The sequence below is a fragment of the Geotrypetes seraphini genome, chromosome 6 (assembly GCF_902459505.1).
Source record: "Geotrypetes seraphini chromosome 6, aGeoSer1.1, whole genome shotgun sequence".
NCBI lineage: Eukaryota > Metazoa > Chordata > Amphibia > Gymnophiona > Dermophiidae > Geotrypetes > Geotrypetes seraphini.
The window spans coordinates 185,460,520-185,488,485 of NC_047089.1; the positions used below are offsets into that span (position 1 = coordinate 185,460,520).

At 41.2% G+C, this 27,966-nt stretch overlaps 1 protein-coding gene across 14 annotated transcripts in view; it reads right to left on the reverse strand.

The window, feature by feature from the left end:
- The window catches only part of CAMK2B (calcium/calmodulin dependent protein kinase II beta), a 385,126-nt gene that overhangs the window by 148,420 nt on the left and 208,740 nt on the right, over positions 1-27,966 (reverse strand). For all 14 annotated transcript variants that reach the window (XM_033948504.1, XM_033948506.1, XM_033948501.1 and 11 more), the window contains 4 exons: positions 8,488-8,590; positions 7,279-7,362; positions 5,371-5,465; positions 2,779-2,901 (listed from right to left, as the gene is read on the reverse strand). In XM_033948504.1, coding sequence (XP_033804395.1) covers positions 2,779-2,901; positions 5,371-5,465; positions 7,279-7,362; positions 8,488-8,590 — 405 coding nt within the window. The remainder of the gene's footprint in view (positions 1-2,778; positions 2,902-5,370; positions 5,466-7,278; positions 7,363-8,487; positions 8,591-27,966) is intronic.

A 27,966-nucleotide genomic window follows, 5' to 3' on the forward strand; every position in this document is an offset into this window, starting at 1 on the left:
TTGAACTTCATCTGCCATCTCGTTGCCTACTCCCCTAGTTTGTTTAGGTCCCTTTGTAAATCTTCGCAGTCCTCTTTAGTCCTAGCCCCACTGAATAGTTTGGTGTCATCTGCGAATTTTATTACTTCATTCTTCGTCCCCATTTCTAGATCATTTATAAATACATTGAATAGCAGTGGCCAAGCACCGACCCCTGCGGAACACCACTCGTGACCTTCCTCCAGTCCTACCCTCCTACCGTCTGCTTTCTGCTTGCCAACCAATTCTTGATCCATCTGTGTACGTCTCCTTCCACCCCATGGTTCTTTAGTTTCCAAAGTAGGCGTTCATGGGGTACCTTGTCAAAGGCTTTTTGGAAGTCTAAGTATACAATGTCTATGAGGTCCCCTTTGTCCATCCGTTTGTTAATTCCTTCGAAGAAGTGCAATAAGTTCGTCAGCTAATCTCAGGAATTATTTTTTGTTTTTTTTAATTGTAGTTGGATCCAATTTTAAATTTGTGGTGATAGAGGCAATGGAGGGAAGTGGAAATAGGTCATGAACTAAAACAGATGGTTACTTGGGAATGGAAAAGAGGGGTACCATGGCCATTTTGGCCCACTTCTGTTCTAGATTATACAAGAAGTAAATTAATAAATAGAGGAATTTAAATACAGAAACTAAACAGTAAAGATTTGTCTTATTTACTGACACCTACAGCATCTATATCAACAGCAAAATATAATACATCTTTTTCTCAAAATAGAAAAGAGCAGGTTTGCAGCATATTGTTTCTGTCAATATAAAGGAAGCAGATGGTAGTGTAGCAGCTGAGGCATGGCAGAGAGTTGCAACTGCTAAGACCTGTTTCTCCTTCCCCCCACCAAATCTCATCTTTGTAAAAAAACAAAACAAAAACAAAACAACAACAAAAAAATCCTACCACCAAACACCAAGCAGAGCCACTTATACCCTCCAACATGGTTTACAGTTTTGAATGGGATCCAAAACCCAGAATGAGAATGTTTGAGGGTAAATCAAAAAGTAAAGGCAAAATACATTTTTAATTTATTTATTCAATTTTCTATACCGTTCTCCCAGGAGAGCTCAGAACGGTTACATGAATTTATTCAGGTACTCAAGCATTTTTCCCTGTCTGTCCTGGCGGGCTCACAATCTATCTAATGTACCTGGGGCAATGTGGGGATTATGTGACTTGCCCAGGGTCACAAGGGGCCCAGGTTCACAAGGAGCAGTGTGGGTTTGAACCCACAATCCCAGGGTGATGAGGCTGTAGCTTTAACCACTGCGCCACACTCTTCCCCTATTAATGGCTTTAAAAGAAGTAACTGTGAACAATTGAACATATCACTGGCAAGGAAGAACTTGTTTTTTCCGGGCTTTAGTTTCAGTTTGTGACTTGTCATCCAGTCTTCCATTGTTTGGATAATCCCTTCGATTTGCCTGGATTCCTTTGAGGGCACAGTGGGTATGGGGAATGGGTGATGTTGTCAGCGTAATGTAGCTCTTAACTCCCGATGAGGCTTGACCACCACGACCTTCATCAGTTACACCTGTTCTTCCTGCTTTAAACTCTTTTACCCAGTCATAATCCTTTTGTTGATTCATGGTGCTATGTCCACACTGAATAAATATCAGATGGTGAATTTCCATAGGTTTCACTCCTTCTGCCCAAAGAAAGAGCACTACAACATGTTGTTCTTCAATGGTGCGATCTTGCAATGGAGCGACCATGTTTCAGACCTCGTGGCTGCCATACAACTAAAGGTTGAGTGCTGAACTATGTGTGGACAAACTATCCAAAGGCAATGTACAAGTACATATGTTGCATTTTGCTAGCTCTGTTCCGGTTATCACATAGTTTAACAATTGCCTTTAATTTTTGATTTGCCCTCATATTATTGGGCATAAGAATTGCCACTGCTGGGTCAGACCAGTGGTCCATTGTGCCCAGCAGTCCGCTCACACGGCGGCCCCCAGGTCAAAGACCAGTGCCCTAACCGAGACTAGCCCTACCTGTGTACATTCCAGTTCAGCAGGAACATGTCTAACTTTGTCTTGAATCCCTGGAGGATGTTTTCCCCTATAACAGCCTCAGGAAGAGCGTTCCAGTTTTCCATCACTCTCTGGGTGAAGAAAAACCTCCTTACGTTTGTATGGAATCTATCCCCTTTTAACTTTAGAAAGTGCCCTCTCGTTCTCTCTACTTGGAGAGGGTGAACAACCTGTCCTTATCTACTAAGTCTATTCCCTTCATTATCTTGAATGTTTCTATCATGTCCCCTCTCAGTCTCCTCTTTTCAAGGTAGAAGAGGCCCAGTTTCTCTAATCTCTCACTGTACATCAACTCCTTCAGCCCCTTAACAATTCTATGGACCCTTTCGAGTAGTACCGTGTCCTTCTTCATGTATGGCGACCAGTGCTGGACGCAGTATTTCAAGTGCAGGTGCACCATGGCCCGGTACAGTAGCATGATAACCTTCTCCGATCTGTTCGTGATCCCCTTCTTAATCATTCCTAGCATTCTGTTCGTCCTCCCCCCCAAACACACATACTAACCCTAACAAAGGTCATTTTGGACATCTCTCTCTCTCTCTGCCACTTCATCAACACCTGTGAGTGCAAGTCAGAGTGAAATAAAGGGAAGAGGGTAATTAGGCATAGGAACTCCCATACCAGAGGATCAGGTCTTTCTTACAGTGCTAAAGACAATTGCTCTTTCCACCCTGTACCACCAGATGCTACTGAAAGAGGGGTGAAGCTTTGTGATGCTACTTACACAGACCCATGGGTGCTTAAGAGCCTCATGTGCTGTGATGCGTTTGGCTGGATTAATGGTAAGCATCTGGTTGATCAGGTTCTTGGCTTCTGGGGTGACAGTATCCCATTCAGGAGATGGAAACTAGGGGAGAAAACAGGTAACAAACCAGTAAAACATTAACAGCTGGCTTCTCCAGAAGTAACTCAGAAAAGAGCAGAGTGTGCACATCTATGATTCAAAAGGCACACTTCTACTAGAGAGGGCTTTGTAATAATTGGAAGTTCTAGCTAAGGTGATTTGTATTTCCTGAATTTCAGCAGGTAGCGTCAGAGTCCTAATCCCCTTTAGAAAACAAATTTCAAAAAAAAAACAAAGCAGTAATATTTGAAATAAATGAGTTTGCATACTGTTTGTTATGGCAAAACAAAGAATTTTTCCTAGAAGTCATAAATGCAATAGTGGTTAGGATGGGCCTCAAATGCAATTTGAGAAAGGTTTGGGTTTTGAATCAAGATGACATGGAATGGGAAGAGACTATACTCAGGTTAGCGCTGCCATTCTGAGATTCCTCTGTTTCTCCATCCAAGCTGGGACATGGAAACCAGACATTTTTTTGACACAGACAATTTTGCACAAGTTATTATTTGTATCTTCTGCATTGTATACAGATTTAGTAGAATTCCATAAGGATCTAGTCCTTCAATCAGGTGGTGCAGATATCAGGTCAGTGGTTAAGGTTGCCAAATGAATACAGATTTACCTGAGAGGGTTGATCCAGTCCTAGGTTTACCCTATTGCATTCAGGGACTTGCAGTCTTGTTTTTCTTATGGAATGCTATGGGGTAATTTCAGGACTAGATAGAACAGCAAGGGGTGCTGCGGATCAGAATTAAGGTGCACTGGCAGAGCTGCATATGTAGATCTGAGTACTAGAAGAGCATGGCCAGGCAGGTCCACTGACTGAGCTGTGCAGGAAGAGGGTCTTGCAGAGGGGACTGCAGGTTAACATAGGTTAACAGTCACTGTTTTTAGACTTCACAGAAATTATAAATCATATTTTTCAAAACAATACAAAATTATCAGAAAAAGGAGGCAATTTTAGAAGGTTTGCACATGTGGAAAACAACAACATTTACACATGTAAATCAGCATACAGGTAAAAGTAATGATTTGATAAGAGATACCATTTATATGCGTATGCATCCAGCACACACAGATTCGAAGGGGCATGTGATGGGTGCGATTTTGGCAGAGCCAAAAATTTATATGTGTGTTTACTATTTTGAAGTGGATTCATATGTATGTTTCAGAAATTTCGATATTGTCATTTACACCTGCTCTGAGACATTTATAACTGATTGACATTACCTCTCTGGTGTTTTGAACCACCTCAAAATGCAAAAATGAATTTTGGAGGTTGGTTCCTTGACTGGTTCTCCTTGGATATATAATTTTGCAAAATCAACTACACACATGTATAAATGTCAGTACTTAGCCAAAAAGACTCAGATATTGTGAAAAATCAATAGTATTAAGAAAACACTATCACAAGAAAAATGCACAATGTCTGATGGAAATAAACAGCACAGCTCAGGCTTAATTACAATGTGCAATTTGAAAAAAACGGAGGGAAAAAGCCTCAGACTAGGGCTAAAAGGTGGTTAGGAGTTAACCTCATCGGCAAAAAATTATATACTGATCAACAGAAGATAAGTTGAAAGTCATTTCTTCTATCTTTAAGCACAAATAGCAACGCACAAGGCTTTTATCCTTTGCAGTATAATGGAGGTTTTTTTTGCCGATGTGGTTAACGCCTAACCACCTTTGTGGTGGTGGGAGGGCTCTAGTCTGAGGCTTTTTCCCTCCATTTTTTCAAATTGCACATTGCAATTAAGCCTGAGCTGTGTTGTTTATTTCCATCAGACATTGTGCATTTTTCTTGTGAAAGTGTTTTCTTAATAAATGTCAGGACTTAACATGTGTCGTTAGCAAAATCAGCCATTTACTTGTATAAAGTCTCAAGTGAGGCTGCTCTAGTTTCATATATGTTTCTTATAAAAATCAGTGGTCCCACTGTACATGCTGCCAAATACATGGTTTTTTTTCCCTCCAGCCTTTTATATATTTTACAAAAGATTTATTGATTTTATTTAAAAATTTATATGCTGCATAATAAGTATGCGGTTTACAAATTTACATGCATACATATTTAAGAAATGCTAAACATGTTTCAACAAGACAAACACATGAAGACATTAACTAATGGTATCATTATTAAAATCTTCTTTTAAATTCATCCTACAAGATGGAAACACAAGATCCTATAAAATCATTTACCGGACAGGAAATCATTAGCAGAGAATAGCATTAACACAGGAAGGCATTAGCAAATAATCGTGTTTTCAACATTTTGTAAAATAACTGCAAACTGTGAATGTTCTAACTTAAGACAACCTCAGCAAAATTGAGCTTAAAAATGTTTTCATTGAGGAAATCTTAAAACCTATGAAAAAAAAAAAGCGTAAGTAGGTGAATTCAGGAGCACAATCGATCTGCACTATAGCAGCAGAGGTAAGAGCGCACTGAAGACGAGCAGCTGTAACTACTCACATCGTATGCACCAGCTTTGATTTGCTGGTAGAGCTTATGTTGATCCTCATCCCAGAATGGAGGGTATCCCACTAGAAGAATGTAAAGAATCACACCTAGGAGGAACAGAGAATGAACATAAGGATGCTGTTACACAGCGTCACTTGTCTTATGATGCCAACATTTGCCCTCTCACACACACACACACAAAGCTCTGCCAATGTGATGTTTGTGCCCTGGAGAGGTGAATGCCATGGATTGACAAGAGTGCAGACATTTTCTTGGCCTCTTTGCTGAGGTTTATGACTAGGATGTCTAATCCTGTCCCCGTGAATGTAAAAATGCCAATTCACAGGTTTCTCTTTGGGATTCCCAGCTTCATGGACTACCACCCTGGGTGGCGCATAAGTCAGCTGGCAAGGTGCTGCATCACCACAGCTAAATTGCAGATCATTACCTAGAATAATTTAACACTTGGTGCTTTGTGGTGCCATGACTTACGATGGCAGGAAAGCAAATAGTTTAGGGAAAAGTATGAAAAAAAAAAAAGAGGAAGGACCTTTCCTTTTTTATACAGGTAGGGTAGGCTTTTTATTGTTGTTGTCAAGATGGGAAGTATAACAGGCTTGCATCTTCACAAGATATAATTCTCCTTAAATACTATAGACACTCAAAGGATTGTTCCCATTATAGAGGGAATTCGTCAAGGGACACTTAGGGCTCCTTTTACAAAGGCACGCTAGCAGGGTTAACGCACGTGACTTTTCATCACGCGCTAACCCCCGCACCGGCCAAAAACTACCGCCTGCTCACGAGGAGGCGGTAGCGTCCAGCGCGTCCAGCGGTGTAGCGCGCGCTATTACGCGCGTTAAACTGCTAGCATGCCTTTGTAAAAGGAGCCCTTAGTGACTATATGCTAAGACGTCCATTATATTCCTATGGGTGTCTTAGCATTTAGGGTGAGCTAAATCAGTTAGTACCTCTTGATGAATTCACCCCTAAATCAGTACAACTCACTAAATTCTCGGTATGTGTCGCATAGGATAAAAATTTATATTGATAAATCTTGCACTGTAACTATATCAAATTTATCTTCTAAACTGTATATTACATATACTGGAATTAGATCCCTAGTATGTGTCAAGTTAGGATAAAACTGTATTGAAAAACTTGCTCTGTAACTGTGGCAAACTGTATCCTGCAAACTCTATACCAGTGTATCACAAACTGTGTGCCCTCTAAAATTTCCGGTGTGCTGCGAGACGCTGGGGAGGAGAAGCACCAGCGCTGGCTTACTGCCTCTCACGGCGAGAGGCACATCCTGTAGGCAATCAATCAGCCGGTGCCAGTGCCTCTCCTTTTCTCCACGTGTTTTATGGCATGTCAGTGTGATCTCTAAATGTGCTTCTGAATTAAAATAAATAGAAATCAGAGTGTAAACAGAGAATCCAGGAGTTTTTTTCCATTATCAACAAACCTAACAAACAGATTGCAAGCCTCTCCCAGGACTTTATCAGTGTTTATTAAATCTGTATATAAATTATTAAAGCTGTAAACAACTGTTCCTTAAATTTCAGTCAAATAAATTAATTTTGATGGCCAGAAGTAAGAAGCACTGCTTAGTCTTCTTTCTGTGGTATTAGAGGGATGGAAGTTAGAAGAAGTAGGAATGGGGATCAGGGATTATACTTAAGGGGAAAGGGAGAGGAGGTTTGCTCCATGTCTGTGATGAACGCTAGGGAACCAAAATAAAATTCTGCATATAGAATGCTGCAAAATTGGGTTGAAAATCAGTATTCAGTTTTGGAAATTTTGGAATATTTTTTGTTGTTGTTTAAGTAAAAATCAGTTCAAACTGAAAATGAAGGGCCCTCAATATCGGTTAGCATGCCTTCTGTCAGTGGAATACACACTACATTATCACCTTACCACATGCCCATATGTCCACTGGTTTTCCATAAGCTTCTTTGCGCAGCACTTCTGGGGAGAGGTAGCCAGGGGTCCCAGCAAAACCTGCAAGGCAAGAAATACATAAACGTTACCTCATATACCTGCATAAGCCTCCACTGTAGCACCAAAAATTGGCCTTAGTTTACTTTAGGCTCAAATTCAAGCTTAAGTCTTTTTGGATAGGGACATGTTAACCTTGCCAACTATTTTCTGATGTTTTTTGTTTTTGTTTTTTTAATTAATATACTGTAGAATCCATACACCTTACATGTTGTCCAAGTTATTTGACCATATTATATGAGGTCTACAATATAATACATAACAACAGAAAATATTGTGTTCAAGCCTAGGCCCCTTTATAGGCAATCCTAATATATCAAATTGTGTTATTTGGGGTCTAGTGTTCTATTTTCATGTAGTTCTTTGATATGCCACCAGATGTCACCACAGGAACAGAATTTTGCTTTCCTACTTCAGTAGCACTCTCCCTTAAACCCTAGAGCACGACTATCAGCCTTACATAAAAAAATTACTGTGCATGCTTCCCAGCATAAAAGCACAAACCTGTTGGTCATCAGATCCAAAAGTCTTGACTACAATAGTCTTAAAGAGGAATGTCTGCTTTTAGGTGATACTTTGCTAGTGGGTAACAAGGGGTGAGGGAGGTTGAAGGCCACTAAGCATTGCTGCCTTGGTGTTGTCAACTGCTCCCAACAAGATAACTTATGATTCCTAGGCAGTGCAGAAGTGATTGGTGTGTGCCGTAGAGAGGTGGAAGTGTGAGCCTGGTGCAGAACAAAGGGGTGGAGACATGGGAGAACTAGGTCATGGCAGTGGTGGAGCTGGTACAGTGCAGAGATGAACTGGTGGTAGTCTGGGTTTGGTACAATGCAGGGAGCCAGTGTAAGGATAAAGTGTGGCGTTCTGCAACTAGCTCAGAGCATAGATGAAGAGAAGCTGTTTGGATCTGATGCAGTACTAGGAAGAAGGGGGTGGCTCAATGGTGGGGGTGGGGGGAACTGTTTTCGATCAGTGCAATGCAGCAATAAAGTGGTGGCAGTATAGTACCGATGCAGTGTAGAACATGGATTAGCAGAGCACTCTGGTGGTTGCTTATCTTGGTATGATCCCACATACAAAGATACAGTGTTCAGAACCCAAACAACTTTCTTCAGTGCAGCCACTCACCAAACCATGCTTGCTGTTCGCCTTGGACTTCGATAGCCAAACCGAAATCAGCCAACTTCACTGCAGCTCCTTTGCATTTACTGGCCAGGAGAAGGTTTTCCGGCTGCCGTCAACAACCCGTGCAACACAGAGGTCATTTATTGCATTGTGGAGAAGGAAAAAACAACAACAACAAACACTGCACAAAAGAAACATGTCCAAGAAAGTTGTATAACTGCCCTAGGTAGGGAGCATAATGTTATGCAGGTGGCAAGAAGGCTATCATTCTTGAGAAGTGGAACTTTCAGGCCAAATATCATCATTCAGCCAGGGAGGTTAAACATCCCAGCAATGGTTTACCATATGCCATTCCCAGTGATGACATCACACTATCAACCAATATGGTCATATTTTCCAGGGATAATATCATACCAGCAGTCCTTCCCAATAACAGCATTAAAACATCAACCAATGAGGTCATATCTCAGGAATAACAGCACACTAATTTAGGTAGCAATTCCATGGCATCAAGTCACAAAGAATAGGTATAACTGAGAAATCAGTGCTGGGGTGTCATTGAGAGAAATTATTATTGGAAATCAGAAACTTAGAAATCTAGCAGTTTGGAGACTGGGGAGCAGTTCTATGACACATATTTGACCTGTTTGATCCTAGTGCAGTATAAGGAAAGGAAGCAGTATTTCTCTGGCATGGATTCTGATACCAAGATTCCCACAAATAGTGCAAGATTTTTTTAAAAACCCAAACTCTGACTACTTATGTGGACAATCCTCAGCTAGTCAAAGAGCTGTTGAGAGCACTCTGTGGACAATTCAAGGACACATCTATCTGAAACAATAATGGCTGTGTGTGCAATCTTATCCAGGTTTATCAGCAAAAATTCTTCACAATAAGATCTTAAATAGCCTCTTACATGCCAAACACTGGAGACAGTGAATCCAATTGATCAAGGCTTTATAAGCAAAGACAGCCTTTATAAAACCAGATCCCCTTATCTTTGAAATAAGGAAATCTCTCCGGAACCAAATGCAGGTCATAATTAAAACTGAGTTTTCAAGTGTCAACAAAGACTCTGGAATCTTACCAGGTGCAAGGAGGACCTTCCTTGCTTGGGTTTAAACCCAGATCTGTCAGGCAACTCATTTCAAAGTCTAACTCCTAAGTCACAGAGGGTATCCATCTTGTGAACAGAAGCATAGAAACACAATGGCAGATAAAGGCCAAGTGGCCCATACAGTCTGCCCATCCACAGCATTCACTATCTCCTCTTCTCACTAAGAGATCCCATGTGCCTGTCCCACGCTTTCTTGAATTCAGACACAGCCTTTATTTCCACCACCTCTACCGGGAGACTATTCTATGCATTTGCTACACTTTCTGTAATAAAGTACGAACCCATCACCTCTTAACTTCATCCTATGCCCTCTCACAATGGAGCTTCCTTTCAACTGAAAGAGACTGGCCTCATGCCTATTTATGCCACATAGGTATTTAAACATCTCTATCATATTTCCTGTAGACATATTGAGATCTTTAAGTCTGTCTCCATATGCCTTATAACGAAAACCACTGACCATTTTAGTAGCTTTTCTCTGGACCGACTCCATCCTGTTTATATCTTTTTAAAGGTGTGGTCTCCAGAATTGTACACAATATTCTAAATGAGATCTCATCAGAGTCTTATATAGGGGCATCAATACCTCCATTTTCCTTCTGGCCATACCTCTTCCTATGCGTCCTAGCATCCTTCTAGCTTTCGCCGTCACCTTTTCAACCTATTTGGCCACCTTAAGATCATCACATAAGGTCACAACCAAGTTCCGCTCCTCTTTCGTGCACAAAAGTTCTTCACCCCCTAAACTGTACCATTCCCTCGGGTTTTTGCAGCCCAAATGCAAGATCCTGCATTTCTTAGCATTAAATATTAGCTGTCAAATTTCAGACCATTCTTCGTTAGTTCCTATAGGTGTCTGTTCTTTTGCAGATTTTGGTACTTCTTACCTGACAGCCCTTCAGCAATATCGCTTACAAAATGAAGTCATCATGTCTACTTCTTGCACCACAGAAGATGTTCTGATATCATATAGCATTTCAGCTGCTAGACAGAAAAGACCAGATTCTGTATACGGTGCCTATAGGAGGGGGCCTTAGGTGCTTGGGCCAATCAGGCCCTAGGATCCTGTGAGTTGGGCAGTGGAGAGGCGGGCCTGCCTCATTTGGACGGAGGCTGGCCTGCTGGCTGGACAGTGTGAGGAGCCGTCCGGCCAAATTGGAGGCAAGCCCATGGAGGGGTTCTGGGGTGGGGGCTTTAGTTGGGGGGGATCCGGCAGGAGGGGTTGGGTACCCTCCTGCTGGCAATTTTAGAGGGGCCGTTGGGGGGGACCGGCAGGAGGAGTTAGACACCCTCCTGCTGGCAATCTTCAGGGGGGGGGAGTTCTGTCAGCAGGAAGGGTTGAGCAGGAGCAGGGGAGGGGAGACTGGCGGCCGTAGCTGAGTCTGCTATACTAATCACAGCAGGGAGATCCTTGCTGCAATTAGGTATAGCAGCTGCGTCTACTTACCATGTAGGCCAGCATTTTGCTAGCCTACATTGTAAGCGTCTCCCCCTCTGCTAGGGAGACCCATAGGGCCGCCTAGGTTCGCTTAAGGCTACTGCCTAGCCTTAGGGGAGCTTAGACGGGCTTGCGGGCCTCTCTAGGCTCCCTGGAGGCATCTTCAATATAGGGGCCTGCCTGGGGAGCATTTATTTTTATTTTATTTTTTTTAAAGTGCCTCCCGATTGGCTGATTAGACAGCTGTAGGATGGCTACAGCTGCCTACAATTGGGAGCACTTTGCAGAATCAGGGCCTTTGTGTCCTAGGGGACGCAGTCTTATACTCAACACCCTTGCTTAATGGCTACTTGCCTTTAGGTTTGTTCTGGATCTCCGTATCTCTCTGCTATGGGGGGAGGGGGAGATGGGGTTGTTTTTTGACAGGGCTGCCCAGACTTGGTGTGTGCCCTGGGGTCATCTGAGTCCAGACCCTAGGGGGAACCTGATTCTTTTCCTTTTATATTAGGACTGGCTTGATTGGTCCTGTCTCGGGCTTTCCCTGCTTTGGGGCTCTCTGAACTACCGTGTGTCCTTGTGACAGCTTTGCTACCCCCCCTCCATACTAGGTGGGGGTTCAAGGGGGGGGGAATGGGAGGCTTTTGGGGGAAACATGGGTGGATATAACTGATATGTGCCTTTGTATTGTTTTGCCTTGTTCTTGCGGATTTCCTGCCACTATTTGTTGTATTTGATAGTTTGTTGTTTTCTTCTGATACCGCCTTGTTTCAGTCAATAAAAATTGTTTGCAATCTACATACCCACCTCCTCATAAGCCTTTAACTACTCTTTTTATATATATATATATATGTGTTTTTGCACAAAACACATCTTTTAAAGCTACTTAGATAAGTTATAACTTAAACTTATCTTGAAAACGTCATATGTCGGCCAGGGGATATCATCCAACATGTTTCGCCGTATACTTGGGCTTTTTCAAGGACTTCCCTTACAAACCAAAAAGCTAATATTACTTTTACAATTACAACTGATTTCATATTCATAACGTTCCATTCATATTCTTACCTACTCCTGCCATACACCATCCACTGCCCCAGCATTTTTGGACACAAGATGTTTCTCCCAGTTTCCCATGGTAGCCTATTCAGCTGAACCATTTAAAATTTGAATTTTAGAAGAAAAGATGGAGAAATATATAGATATGATAGATGCAGGGGATATCAGTGGTGTGATTGCACGATAGGGGGGGGGGGGAAGAGGACTGGAAGGATTCCCAAACCCAAAGAGTGATACGAAGTATAACGAATACAAATTACAATAGAATGATGGTGGTATATATCATATAATGCCAAACGACCCCTTCATAATATTAAAAAATTGTCATTTAATTATTTTCATTTCAGTTATGTCATTAGCGCTCTGACTGGCCTTTAATCTAGCTTATTTTAAATTCAGTTTTCATTTTTAAATTTTACTTTTTGTTTTTTCAGACCACATTTGTGGGTTTTTGTTGTATTTTGACCGGTGTCTATTTTTGGAAGTGCCCCGGTGTTCCATGCACTTTATGCTGTCTCAGTTTTTGTTTCTTTTGACAGTGAATATTCAATAAACCTGCACATTTGCTCGCTTTATTTTCACCAGTGCTCAGCTGTTCTTCATTGACACATTTTCGATTAGCCTTAAATCGCTATGAACACAAATTTCATTGCACACAAGTTGGCTGTGTGAATGATCAATAAATTGTTGCGGTCATCCACGTTTTTTGTTTTTTTTTGCTGTTGTTGTTTTTGAACAGCTGTTTCTCACTGAAACACTACAGATTGGCTATGAAAGCCATGACATCATAAGTCCCTGCATGCACACCGGTCATCGTCTCTTTAAAACATAGGTGGTCACGGCATTCTGGTATAAGGAGCATTATCGAAACATTTGGAAATCTAAAATCAGACACTGAGAAACTGTGTGGGGAACACATAGGGGTAAGGAACTTTTGAATCTTCACGGAGCTTTTAACAGTACGAGTTTTGGTTTGCTTTACTTTGGAATAAATCCACTTTTGAATAGTTTATTTTAGTATAAGTTCTTACGGGTTGTAGGATCTGATATGGAATTATACACTTTTGAACTTGCAAACACACCTTTGTTTAAAAATTTCTTACACAAGAATGCTTATTTTTAGAAAGGCAGCATTGTCAAGTAATCCCCCGAGGAAGATCCATTTCGGATTGAAACGCCACAAACAAACAGGCGTCGGGACTTTGCAGACAATATCAATGCTGGTGGTGGTTTGACCCACCTAAGTATTGCCTTTTACTAATTTTCCAGTGGCTTATGCCTTTATCTTGATGATATTGAGCCTTTTTAAAGGCAGACCTTGCTTATTAAGTTTTGGCAACAGTATATGTAAGATTAACACTTAGGGATCCTTTTACAAAGGTGCGCTAGCGGGATTAACACTTTCCACCACGTGCTAGCCAAAAACTACCGCCTGCTCAAGGAGGCGGTAGCAGCTAGCACGTCCAGCGGTTTAGCATGTTAAACCGCTAGCGCGCCTTTGTAAAAAGGAGCCCTCAGATAACACTCCTGGATAACTAATTTAAGGGAGGGGCTGGAGGGCCAAGCATAAATGATTATGACACACAACTCAGGATATGGACTTGTGATGATATATAGATCATGAGAGGTCCTATGATCTCATATCTTAGCATGTTATGATATGCTCACCTTCCATTTTGAATTGAGTTTTTGATGAGAACATCATGTAATTAAAACATAAGGGATTTATTGAGTAGTTTCAGAAATGTTTTCAGAATTCACTAGCTGGTTTCAGCATTTAGAAGGAATTTTTTGAAATTTTGTCATAGAAATTAGTTCTAAACACCTTGCTACCCATTTCTTCTACACAACCTTTTACTCAGGTAAGATGTGCTTAAAAGGCCTGATTTCTTCAATAGCCAAGATTAAGGAAGGCATTTTTGTCAGTCCGCAGATCAGACACATCATCAATGATGAAAGATATGAAGATCTGTTAGTTAGGCCAGAGAAAATCACCTGGAAAGCATTCAAGGATGTCGTTGAGAATTTTCTTGGCAGCTTACAGAGCAACCTTGATAGGCAGTATATAAATACCTACAAAAATAAAAACCCATGAAGTGCAACATTTCACTGAAAATGCACTTTCTACATTCACACTTGGACTTTTCCCCCCCAAATCTTCCCCAGTGACGAACATGGCGAACGGTTTCACCAGGACATCGCCACTATCGAAAAGAAAAAATTAACAGGGCAACTGAAATCCATCAGTGCTGGCTGACTATTGTTGGACACTGCAACGAGATGTACCCGACACTGAGTACAAATGAAAATCAGCAGGAAAACACTTTTAGCTATGGCGAACTATCACAGCATATCAGAAACTTTGTGCATTAAAACATGTTATAGTCAATTAAAGATACCATCATGTTTCTCTAAATTCCTATGTGATATGGTCAGTGGGAAATTATATTTGTGTTTATTTTGAAGGAGTGTATCATAATCACCACTTTGTTTTAAGGAAGGAAAAGTTTGTTGTCCTGCGTATTCAATGTTAACTGGTTAAGTTAATAGTGGTTAAAGACAGGCCTAATATGTGTGTAGCCTATTTTAATCGCTAAACTCAATGCTCAATATCGGTGCTAATAGCCTATATCGTGCAATATAGCAAGTTAGCTGCCATATGCGTTAACTATGAATCTTCAGAAGAGATAACCGGTTATCTCCCAAAGAATATTCAGAGATATGTGCGATTTAACTGGCTAGTAGCCATTGCCGACCAGTAAAATCATTTTGAATATCAGGGAGATGAGTTTGAAAAAAGGCCACATCGGATCAGGGGTAGCAGAGAAAAAAGCCCCCTATAAAAAAAAAAAAATAGATTAATGCATTTCTATGGAATGAGTTTCTGTTTCTGTAGCACAGAAAATATGTGAAATGTAGCAGAGAAGCATAAAACACGGAATTCCATATTCTTTCAAACCTCCAAACTGCTCCAAACTCCTTGCGTCTGTCCACCCTCCAAACAACTAACCTCACAGCCCCAAAACTACCTACCTGCAACTACCCCCAAACAATTCCAACTGCCACACCACCCTGCAAAATTGCCTAAACCTAAAAAAAATGACCAGCCCACACCACAAACTTCCAGTTCCAGGTTATGGCTACAGCATCCATTGCCAGCCAATTAGAGGATAGAAGTTAAAACCTTTCAAAAAGGAATTGAAAACTTACTTAGCCATACAAGTTTTTTTTCTAGACTGAAATGTGAAATATTTCCTTTTGATTGAAACGCCTTTGTGAGATTTTATATTTGAAATTTTAGAAGAGGGCTACATGTTGCAGTTTGTTTTGTTGTGAACATTATGTGAAATATTCTGTGTTTGTTTTAATATAATCCGCCTAGGTTGTAGGCAGAAAATAAAATTTTAAAATAAATAAACAACAAGGAAGTAACTTTGCATTCTTCCTGCTGGTGAAGAGGTCTGTTTGGCGAGTCCCAAAGACCAAAATATGTTGTGCAGAGTTTGCTGGTCCAGGGATCACTTGTGAGATTGAAGAACTCTGCTGAGCCTGTTGGCTAATTGACTCTGAACTAAGAAGATAAGCGGCTTGGATGTGTGTGCTATTGCTGATGACAAAATCCCAAATCCTTTTTGTTTCTCAGCACAAAGTGGAGGGATCATGCTTCTTCCCGCTTCTTGATATAAAATATGGCAACTCTTGTCATCTGTGTGAACTAATACTTAGTAATCTTGAAGAAGATAAACAAGGAAGAAAAGTACACTTAGAGCTTCAGATGATTTATGATGAGCAAACTTTCAGACTGCAGCCATTTGGTGGTGTTGTAGACATCTGTTAGGACTGAATGAAATTCCAGTGGGGTAAACAGGAGACTTCTGGTCAAGTTGCATTTGAACCTCTACCACTCAGTATAGCTTATAATGACATTGACAGAGGAAGTATGGTAGACAAAGATGCATGTACTGGTCCATTGGAATTTGAGATCCATTTTGAGGCTTTCTTATCTTCAGGTGGGTTTCAAGATAAGAACATAAGAATAGCCTTACTGGGTCAGACCAATGGTCCATCAAGCCCAGTAGCCCGTTCTCACAGTGGCCAATCCAGATCACTAAGTACCTGGCCAAAACCCAAGGTGTAGCAATATTCCACGCTACCGACACAGGGCAAGCAGTGGCTTCCCCCTTGTCTTTCTCAATAACAGACTATGGACTTTTCCTCCAGGAACTTGTCCAAACCTTTCTTAAAACTAGCTATGCTATATGCTCTTACCACATCCTCTGGCAACGCGTTCCAGAGCTTAACTATTCTCCTAGTGAAAAAATTTCTCCTCCAATTGGTTTTAAAAGTATTTCCCTGTAACTTCATCGAGTGTCCCTTAGTCTTTGTAATTTTTGATGGAGTGAAAAATCGATCCACTTGTACCCATTCTACTCCACTCAGATATTTTGTAGACGTGCAGAATGAAGAAGTAGCCTAGTGATTAAAGTGCTGAGCTGAGAACCAGGGAAGCCTAGTTCAAATCCTACTGCTGCTCCTTGAACGTCACATAATCCTCCATTGATTCAGGTACAAATTTAAATTATAAGCCCTCCAAGGGAGGACACTGGATGACCAGAGCAAAAGCATGACCTGACCTATGGAGACTCCCATTCTGCCTCCCATTTTTCTTTTATAATTTGATCTAGCTCATGGTTATTTTCTTCAAAGGTTTAAATATTGCTTCTTTAATAACCTCTGGATATTGATGAATTGATATTACCTTGTGCAGTGGCTATATCCAACAAATCTAGGAAAATTCTGGCAGATAAAGAACATGCAGCTGAACTCAAGATAGCAGTAGTCAAGGAGCAGCTAGTTCTTATTGGAAGAAGAGGCTCAACATCAGCCACAAAGTGTTAAAGCTATCCTTGAGGACAAAATGTCTTAATTGCAGTCAACTTACACAAAATGAAGGAAACAGGGGGTCTTTTACTAAGGTGTGCTAGCCGATTTAGCACTCGCTAAATGCTAAATGCGTCCATAGAACATAATGGGTGCGTTAGCATTTAGTGAGTGCTAAATCGGCTAGCGCGCCTTAGTAAAAGACCCCCTTAGTCTCCAATTTCTCCAGTTCTATCCCTCTCTGATCATCATCTGATAACCTTCACACTAGAGAATGACATGGGGACAAATTTTTCCCCTTCCCTGTGGGAACTCATTTTCCTGTCCCATCCCCACAAGTTCTTTTCCTGTCCCTACCACATTCCTGCAAGCTCCATCCTCATCTGCACAAGCCTTAAGCACGTTAAAATCATATGTGTTCAAGGCTTGTGCAGTTATGGCAGAGCTTACAGGAATGGGGCAGGGACGGTGACAAAAACTTGGGGACTGGACAGGGAAATTGAGTTACTGCAGGGATGGATACAAATTTGTCCCCGTGTCATTCTCTATTTCATACTTAATCACCTTCCCCCTCAATCTCATCCAGTCTCCACAAACACTTTTAGAAATCTTCAGGCTATTGACCCTTGCACTCTCTTCACCACTGCTTCACCTCTCTTCTCAACCACTATATTATCCAGTTCTGTCAATGAGACTTGTCTCCTCTGCTCTGGACACTATTTTCCATTCTGTAAAATGTAGCAAAACTAAGCATTGACTAACCTCCAGTATCCACTACCTACGTTCCTGTGTCTACTCCATCTAGTGCCTTTGGCTAAAATCCCATGCTGACTTCATACATTTCATATTCTTTCTGACCTCCTTCCAATCTGGTCTTGCACTTGCAAAACAAGACTACCACATTCATTTGACAAACTTTCTTGGCTCCAATCCATGACATCTCTTTGCCCCCACTCTCTCCTCCAACTTCCTCCTCCTCCAACCTCCCTTTCACTTTCTCTCCAAAATATGGCTGAGTACTTCCATGACAAGGTCCACATGATTAATTGAGTTCTCATCCAGGTCACCTCCATCTCCCCTTCCCCCAGTTAATTCTCAAAACCATCCTTCAAACTCCATCACCATTTCTTCATTTTCTAAAATCTCTGAAGAGGAACCTCACATCATTTTTCCTCCTCAAACTCACTACCTGTTCCTCTGATCCCATCCCCATCCATCTACTCAACTCTATCTCTCCTACTATCATCCTTTCTGTCATATTCTCAATTTTTCACTTTCCACTAAATCTGCTCCTGATGCCTTCAAAAATGCTATGGTACACCACTCCTCAAAAACCTTCACTGGACCCTAACTGCCCTTCTAGCTATCATCACATCTCCTTCCTCCCTTTCTTATCCAAGCTACTTGAACATGCTGTTCAGAACTGTTATTTTTACTTTCTTTCATTTCAAGCTCTTCTTGATCCAATACATTTCAGATTTCGCCTTTTACATTCAACAGAAACAGCCATTGCCAACGTCTCCAGTGACCTATTCCTGGCCAGATACAAAGGCTTTTACTCAATCCTCATCCTATCTGCTGCTTTAGAAACTGTTGCTCACAACCTACTCCTTGATATGCCATCCATACTTGGGACTTTGGGCTCTACTCTGTCTTGGGTTTCTTCATATCCTCCAATTGCATTTTTAGTGTTTGTGCTAGTAAATCCTCCTCCATTGCTATCCCACTGTCAATTGTTGTGCCTCGAGGCTCTTTCTTGGAATCTCTCCTCTTCTCTCTCTATACTTATTCCCTTGGTGCTCTGGTTTTCAGTATCATGTTTATGCTGATGATTTCCAGGATACTCCTCTATTCCAGAAATTTCAGCAAGAATTCTCATCTAAGTCTCAGCCTTCTTGTCTGACATTGTTACCTGAATGTCTCATTGCCATCTGAAATTGGAAATGGCCAAGATTGAACTTATCTTTCATCTTAAAACCTACCTCCCCTCTCTCCCCATTCTCTGTTTCTATGGATAATCTCAACCTCCCCGTCTCCTCAGCTTGTAACCTTGGAGTCATTTGACTCCTCTCTTTCTCCGCACATATAAAGAGACTGCAAAACCCTGTAATTTCGCTATTATATCACCAAAATTCATCCCTTCTTTTCTGAGCACACTACCAAAACCCTCATCTGTACTCTCATCACCACACACTTAGATGACTGCAAATTGCTTCTCACAGGTCTCCTACTAAACCATCTCTCTCCCTTTCAATCAATTCAAAATTGTGCCAATGTCGCAACATTTACATAATCCTATCTGTTTCAATTTACAGTTCAAACCTCTCTTACTGACTTAAGTGCATTCATTCTGCAGCTCCTCAATAACTCTACTCTCTTATCTCTTCCTATACATCTCCTCAGGGACTTCGTTCGTCTTATCTGTACTGTTCTCCTTCACTGCCAACTCCATTCCTTTAATCTTGCTGTACCGTATGCCTAGAATAGACTTTCTGAGTTAATATATATCTTACTCCATCTCTAGTGCTATTCAAATCTAGGCTAAAAGCTCACATTTTTAAGGTTAGTTTAAAATCTTAATCCCTTATTCACTTGTTAACTACCATGTTTGTTTTAATCATTCCTATAATAAATAATTCCCTAATCTCTTATTTGCCTTGTTTGTCTGTCATGATTAGATTTGAGCAGGGACTGTCTCTTATGTGTTTCATGTACAGCACTATGTATTTAGTAGAACTACAGAAACGATAAGTGACATGGAGGGGATTTTCGATATGATGTCCAAATCTGAGATTGGACGTTTTCTGGAACTTGCACAAAAATCCAGTAGCAAAACATGACCATTTTTGAAACAGAAAAAAATCTTTTTGTTTTGAAAATGGCCATTTCTTAGATGTGCTTGTCATTAGTGCATCTATCTTTTTGAAACATTTAAAAAGAAAACAAACAAAAAAAAATCCCACATTCAAAATAAAAGCACACAAAGCAAACTATTAGGATGTAGGAAGGGCCAGCATTTTTAGTAGACTGGCCACACAGACATCCCAACAGGGCAGTAGGGCATCCTAAGGGCAACTGTAGTGAACTTCATATAAAAAGACCCAGGTACATAGCTCACCATAACCCCTTATAGTGTATAGTGAACTCTCCAAAACTCACTCAAAAATTACTGGATCCAACTGTACACCACACCAATAGCCATTTTGCTTGCAGGTGTTACCTATATGTAAGTATAGCAGGATTTGGGTGGTTTTTGGAAGGCTCACATATTCTACAATATGTTGGTAGTTAGAGTGAGATATGGGCCCGAGTCCCCATCTCTATAGTTCATAACACTATCTTCTAGGCTACTCTAGAAATCGGAGGGGGGAGGGGGGACAGCAGAGGAAGGGATCAAGCCTCGAATATCGAAACAGTACACAAACAAGAGGCTAGAGAGATGTCGAACACATCCAAACAGTTACATTTATTGAAATACAAATAAAAGTATGGATAAAAACATAAATAAAGTTCTAGGTCTTAAAAAAGACTATATATAATCCACCTAAGGAATCCTAGAACAGTCCCAACCAAGATCCGGGTTTCGGCAACTGAAGTCGCCTTTCTCAGGGGACAATATATATATACTGTAAATGAAAGAAACATAGTAATGCATATGGTCTTTAAGACCTAGAACTTTACTTATGTTTTTATCCATGCTTTTATTTGTATTTCAATAAATGTAACTGGCTGTGTTCGACATCTCTCTAACCTCTTGTTTGTCTACTCTGGAAACCTGATAATAACATCTGAAGCTATCATACATGTACTGTTTCATTCACATCTTTGGGGATGGGTCAGTGACCATTGGGGGAGTGTGTGTGTGTGGGGAGGGGGGGGTCATGCCTTCCCTCCAGTGGTCATCTGGTCAGTCTGGGTACCATTTTGGCACCTATTCATTGTTAAAAAGGTTTAGCCCCAAATGTTCAAATTGTGTCCTAAACGTTTTCTAAAATGTCTGATTATTGCAGAAAAAGTCCAAATCATAAGCCCACCTTAGTCCCACCCAAACCACGCCTCCAGTATACTTCCTTCAGATTTAGATGCACTGCAGACAATACCATAGAAATCCATCTAGAAAATATGTTTCAAAAATAGTGATCCGATGTATTCTAATGTATGTTATAGTATCGGGGTGTTATGATCTGTCCTGGGGGGGTTTTCAGAGGGTTTAACATGAAAAATTGTATTGAGCACCTCTTGATCCTGAGACATCTGATCTTGGTTGTGTTTATGACTTTCGCTCTCTGTATGCCCGATAGGGTGGTTTTTTCTGGATTGATGGATGTCCATTTACTCTGTTATGTTCTGTATGTACTGGTTTGCTCAATAAAGAAATATTATACAAAAAAAAAAAATAGCGAATTGAAGGGTTTGTCGAGAAAAATGTCCATCTGCCTCTTTATGTTACTTTTTAGATGTTTTACTTTTTCAAAAATAAGCCCCATTATAACATAACATAGTACCATAGTAGATGCAATACTACACATGTATTTTTGATCTTGATTTGTCCTTGTCATTTTCAGGACATGGACCATAGAAGTCTGCCCAGTATTGGCCTTGTGGAGAACTCCTGAAGCTGTCATTGAAGCTCTACTCCAGTCTATCTAAATCTGACCAGCCAATAGAAGACTGCCAAGTATTGGCTTTGCTTCCCAATTACTGGAGTTGCATTCTAAACACCGCTAAGTTTGTTTGCTTCCATTCAGGATTCCTTTATGTTTATCCCATGCAATTTTTAATTCTATTACCGTTTTCATCTCTATCACACTCTCTGTGGAAAAAGTACTTCCTGACATTATTCCTGAGTCAGCCCCTCCTGCATCTTCAATTCATGTCCCATAGTTCTACCCATCTATGGAAAAAGTTTGTTTGTATCTTTCAAATATTTGAATATCTATTCCATATCACCCCATCTATCTTTTCCTCCAGGGTCCTCGTCTCTCCTCATATGTATTGTGGTGCAAACCCCATACAATTTTTGCCATATTTTTCTGAACCTCATTCAAATCATTTTATGTCCTTAGCAAGATATAGCCTCCAAAACTGAACATGATACTCCACGTGGGGGCCTCACCAATGACTTGTAAAGAGGCATCAACACCCTGTTTCTTTTGCTGGTTCCCTCTCTATTCAACAACATCCTTCCAGCCATGGCCACCACATTGTTTCATCACCTTGAGATGCTCAGACAACATCACCTCAAGGTCCCTCTCCTGAGCTGTGCTCATCAATTGCTCATCTATTTTGTACATCTTTGGATTTCTGTGTCCCATGTGTATCATTCTGCACTTATTCAGATAAAATTTTAACTGCCAGACTTTTGACCATTCTTCTAATTTTTTGAGATCTCTTCTCATGATTTCTACTCCCTCCGGGGTATCCACTCTGTTGGCGATCTTTGTGTTATTTGGAAAAAGGCAGACCTAACCCTTCAGCAATGTCTCTCATAAATATATTAAACAGAATTGATCCCAGTACCAATCCCTGAGGCAAGCCCCTATTCACCTTCCTTTCCTCCAAGTGAATTCCATTTACCACCACCCTCTGTCATCTGTCAGTTAACCAGCTTCCAATCCAGTTCACTACTTGGGGTCCTAACTTCAGTCCTCACTAGAAGTCCCTAGAATATCTGGTGCAGTCGCTGGTAACCAAAATACCCCTCTATCAGACATCTAATCAACCAAAATACAATCTACAATCAATCAACCAAATACCCCTCTATCAGCCATCTGCCCTTCCATTTTTCTCTTAAACCTTTATTTCTTTCTATTTTATCTCCACTTTTCTTAGTTAAATACAAAGCAATCACATTGTCATAGCAAGTTATAAAGCTGCTCAAAGCCAATACATAAAAGGACGGTCAGGGTTCATGAAACCAACTCAGAAGTCATTGCTTGTGTCCAAATGTAGTGCAAAAGCACATGGAGGGGCATAATCTAAAGGAACGTCTATGTCCATTTTCATCCAAGTCACAAGTCGTCTAAAGTAAAAAACAGCTTAGGACACATTTTCGAAAAATACGTCCAAATATTTTTTCGTTTCGAAAATCGTCTAACTATACGTCCTGCCGATATGATCGTCCAAGCCGCTAAATCGCCTACCTTTATGCCACATTTTTGTCCAACTTTTTGTTCAAGTCAAAAACGCCTAAGCCCTGTTGGATGTGGGAGGGGTCTGCAAAGTGATGGACTGAACACCCAGACATGGCACCTAAATAGTGGGGTACCTTACAGGGCACTGCTGTGAACTTCAGAAAAAGGGTGCATCATCTCACTACAGCTCCCTTATAGGTCACGGTGAGCCCCCCAAACCACCTCCAGAATCCCCTAGACCCCTTATCTGCCACCCTAATAGCCCTTATGGTTGCAGGAGCCACTTATATGCCAGTACAAAAGGGTTTTGGGGGTGTATAGGGGAGTGCATATGTTTCAGTATCAATGCAGTGATTACAGGGGCTTATGGGCATGGGTCCTCCTCTCTATGGGTCCCTAACCCACCCCCAAGATGGCTTAAGCTGCCTCTGTGCAGGACGACTAGGCTTTCCTATACCAGGTGATGTTGGTCTAGAGAGGCTGAATTTTAAAGGTGTGATTAATATTTTTATGGGGTTGGGAGGGGGATCAGTGATCACTGGGGTAGTGTGTGGGGGTCTGTTTTATGTGGTTCCAGTGCTTATCTGGTGACTTTAGGTGGTTTTTTGTGACTTAGACCATGTTTTAAATGGTCTAAGTCATAACGTCCAAGTTCCGTCTAGGCTCTGTTGTAAAACTTTTGGTTATACATGCTGTACGACTAAGTCTAAGCCTGCCCACGATCTGCCCAAATCTTGCCCTCGACACTCCTCCTGAAATGCCCCGTTTAGCTATGGTCATTCAGTGGCACTATGAAGGCCTAGGTCATTTAGAAATATGTCCAAAACCCGGTTTGATTATCGGCGCTTGGACGTCTTTCGTTTATGATCATCCAAGTGCTGACTTAGACCGGTTTTTGGACGCTTTTCTCTTTTGATTATGAGCCTCATACTGTATACGCAAACTGCAAAAGAGCTTCTTTGGTCTGTCCAGCCACTCTCGGTTCTACAAGTTAACTTTTTGGCTACTGCAGACCACTGTTTAATAAAGAAATGTCAGGCCTGCAGGCTGACAGACTTGGCCTAAGCTGTCTAGTTTTCATTTAAAACAGTGACCAACTTTAAATAAACCACAGCGATGACAACATAGACCATAACTAGATTCATCTTAAGAGATTTTCAAGGTTCGATTTTACTAGTGCTGACAATATCCTTCTCATGGATTAAGCCTGACTTGTGAAAAATTTACCTTGGTAATGAGGTTATTTTATACTAAACTTAGGGGCAAATTCTATAAGAAGCGCCTAAAAGTTAGGCACTGAAATAGGCACTGTTCAGTGCGATTCAAGTAAAATTGGATGCTGTTTAGTGAATCACGCTGAGTGGCACCTATTTTGGAGACGCCCAATAAATAGGCCAGCTCTAGGCACAACCAAAAGTTAGGCGGCCATGCGAGCACTTAAACACGCTTAAGAGCAGAGATTCTGTAACAAGATGCTTAACACAAAGCCACGCCCATGATTAACATGCATAGTGCCTATTTTTTTGAAGGCCGCCTAAATTTTTAGAGGCGCCTTGTTACAGAATCACTCTTTCGTGATAGGAGCCTAAGTTTCAATTATTGCTGCAGTCAGACATACAGTCTGTGAGATGGGGGAAGCACAAAATCCTTACTTGCCACGTAAGAATACTGTCTAAAGAAACCACCTGTCTAGCACAAGTGAGTAGGCTACCTTTCCTATGCTTCTGCCACTCTCCCCAAGCTGCTGGTCAATTGCCAAAGTAGATGCCATGGCAAAAACTGCTCTTCCTGATAAGCCCCGCTGATCACACCTTTTACTATCAACAGGAGGCTGCTGGATGGTTGGAAAGACACCATTGAGGACGGAGTGTATGAAAGAAGATCTGGGAAAGGAATTGAGGGACCTGTGGTGTATACTTTAAAAACATACATGATCTTTTGAAGAGGCAATAAACTAAACATAGTAAGAATCTAATGCTGATAAAATATTGTGGTTTGCTATAGTCATTAAAACCAGTGAACAGCAAGAAAACAGATCATTTTGGTAGTTAACATCATAATCTTTCTCCTATTAACTGTATGAGGAGTTTCCCTTTCTTTTGATAAAGAATATCTGATAGGATGCACCTTCTCCTTGCTAGGCTCTGAGACCACATAATCCAGAGTTCTCAGGGCAGGCGTAAGGCTATCTAGGGACTTGAGAGATGCATCTCCAGTCAGCAACAAGATTTTAATTCAGGACTATGGAGTCGGAGACAATTTTGAGTACCTGGAGTTGGAGTCATGGGTACCAGAAACTGAGGAGTCGGAGTTGAAGGATTTATCTACCGACTCCACAGCCCTGTTTTCATTCTACTGATTCCAGTCCTTACTATAAAAAGAAGCACCAGAAACAAGAAGGATAGGTAGCTGGCAGGTCCCCAGTCTCCAATCTATGAGATGAATGACAACTGAGTAGTGAAGAGGAAAGAGGAAGAATAAGGTCCTTTCCAAATTGGTCTAGTTTAAGAAGCACTTGTTCTGGAAGTTCTTAACTTAGCCCATTTGAATTCTGCCAGGAACAAAAACAAGAATTACTTTATAAATGAACTGCCCAAGTTACAAAACTGCTTTTGTATATTAGCGGTATATCAAGTAAAATAAATCTGTAATCTGTTCAGAAATAACACTGAAAAACTTATTAAAATGTCCTCACAAGCAGGAAAACTAGACTCGGTTTTAAAATTCCCTGCTGGAATCTGGCAGCTACTGACTATCTGGGGAAAGGGAAGGGATGCAAACTGTTATGGAAAAGTGAACCTGTCCCAGCCCCTGCCACCCAGGCAGTGGTTCTGTTTAGGGGCAGAAGAACAGATTGTTATACAAGGGTCATTTCATAAATAATGCACACTATTTTTTTATTTACATGTTTTATTTTTTTTTCAAGTATTTCTTTACAATCCTTCAATATAGTCTCCTTGCTTTGCAATGACTAAGTCCCAGCGTCCAGTAAGCTTCATTATTCAATCCAAGACACCGTTTTAGTTCAGTTGCCGAATGGCTCGGGTACCGGCGGAAGAAAGCTCTTCCAGAGATGCAAAACGATGTCCATGCATAGGTTGTTTCAACTTTGGAAAAAGGTCAAAGACTGGTAGACTCATATCTGGACTGTAGGGAGCATGAGGTAACACCTCCCAGCCGTATTCGCGTAGTTTTTCAATGCCGAGTGGAGAGCTCCATCTTCCCCACGACCAAAAAAATTTTGACGAGCTCAATCAAAAGTCAAACAAATTATGATTTCTGCTTATGATCATCAAGGCATCATAATCACAGACAAAGTTCCATGTGGAAGAAGTGTCATAGCAATGTATTATTGTGATTTTTTTTTTTGCAAAAAATGCATAGAAAAATGTACAAAAACCGACCTCAGTTGCTCTTGGTTGAGCCAATCATTCTTCATGACAATGCTCGCCCGCACATAGGGAATGCCATTGAAAAACAACACGAATACGGCTTGGAGGTGTTACCTCATGCTCCCTACAGTCCAGACATGAGACCACCAGACTTTGACCTTTTTCCAAAGTTGAAACAACCTATGTGTGGACATTGTTTTGCATCTGTGGAAGAGTTTTTTTCCGCTAGTACCCGAGCCATTTGGCAACTGAATTAAAACGGTGTCTTGGATAGAATAATTACATTACATTAGGGATTTCTATTCCGCCATTACCTTGCGGTTCAAAGGGGATTACAAATGGATTGTCAGGACATTAGAAGTATTTAGAGAGTAGTTTGTACATTTTTTTAAGTTGCTAAGGATTACATCTGAATTGGCATGGTATTAGAAGTACATATGGAATAGTTGCAGGTGATGCTTGGGACATTTCTGATAATGAAGCTTCCCGGACGTTGGGATTCGGTCATTGGAAAGCAGGGAGACTATATTGAAGGATTGTACAGAAATACTTGAAAACAAACAAACAAAAACAAACAAACATGTAAATTTAAAAAAAAAAAAAAAAAATAGTGTGAATTATTTATGAAATGAACCTCGTACTTAAAAAGAAACAAACAAACAAAAAAAGCTGAAATTTAAAAACCACACTCACCATAAAATTAAGGGCTCCTTTTACTAAGCTGCGATAGCGTTTTTAGTGCGCGCTGCAGATTAGCGCCCGCTAACCCCCGTGATATGCGGAAAAACCAACGCCAGCTCTATGGAGGCATTAGTGTCTAGCGAACGTGGCATTGTAGCGCGCACTAAAACCGCTAGCGCAGCTTCGTCAAAGGAGCCCTAAATGTCACTAAGTGAGAGGGGAGCCCTCAATGCAGCAAGGTGTTTTAGATCCATGGATATTTAAAGCCTATCCCCTTCTTCTACAAAGCTAGCGGCTGCTGCGTGGTAACGGCCCCAAAGCCCATAGAGATTTAAAGGGCTTCGGGGCTGTTGATGCATGGCAGCCGCTAGCACGGCTTTGTAGAAGAGGGGGTATGCTTGCCATGAACACAGCCTTACTGAATTTAACTATGTTTATTCTAGTAAATACATTTCTAAAAGTGACTCTGTCTTCTATGCATCTGTACATTCAGTAGTGCTATAGGTATGATAAGTGGTAGCCAGAAAATGTGATCTAAGGCAGTGTTTTTCAAACGCTGTTCCGCGGCACACTAGTGTGCCGCGAGATGTTGCCTGGTGTGCCGCAGGGCCGCCATCAGGGCAGTACTACCAGTCCTGCATTCAGGGGCCCGTAGCTGACAGGGGGCCCGAGGCAGGGGCACCAGTAGCTCGCCAAGGCAAAGTGAGTCGATCACCCAGGACTCACTTTGTCTTGGCGATCTAATCTATCGAGTCGATAAGTCTTCTTCTCCCCGACGTCAAT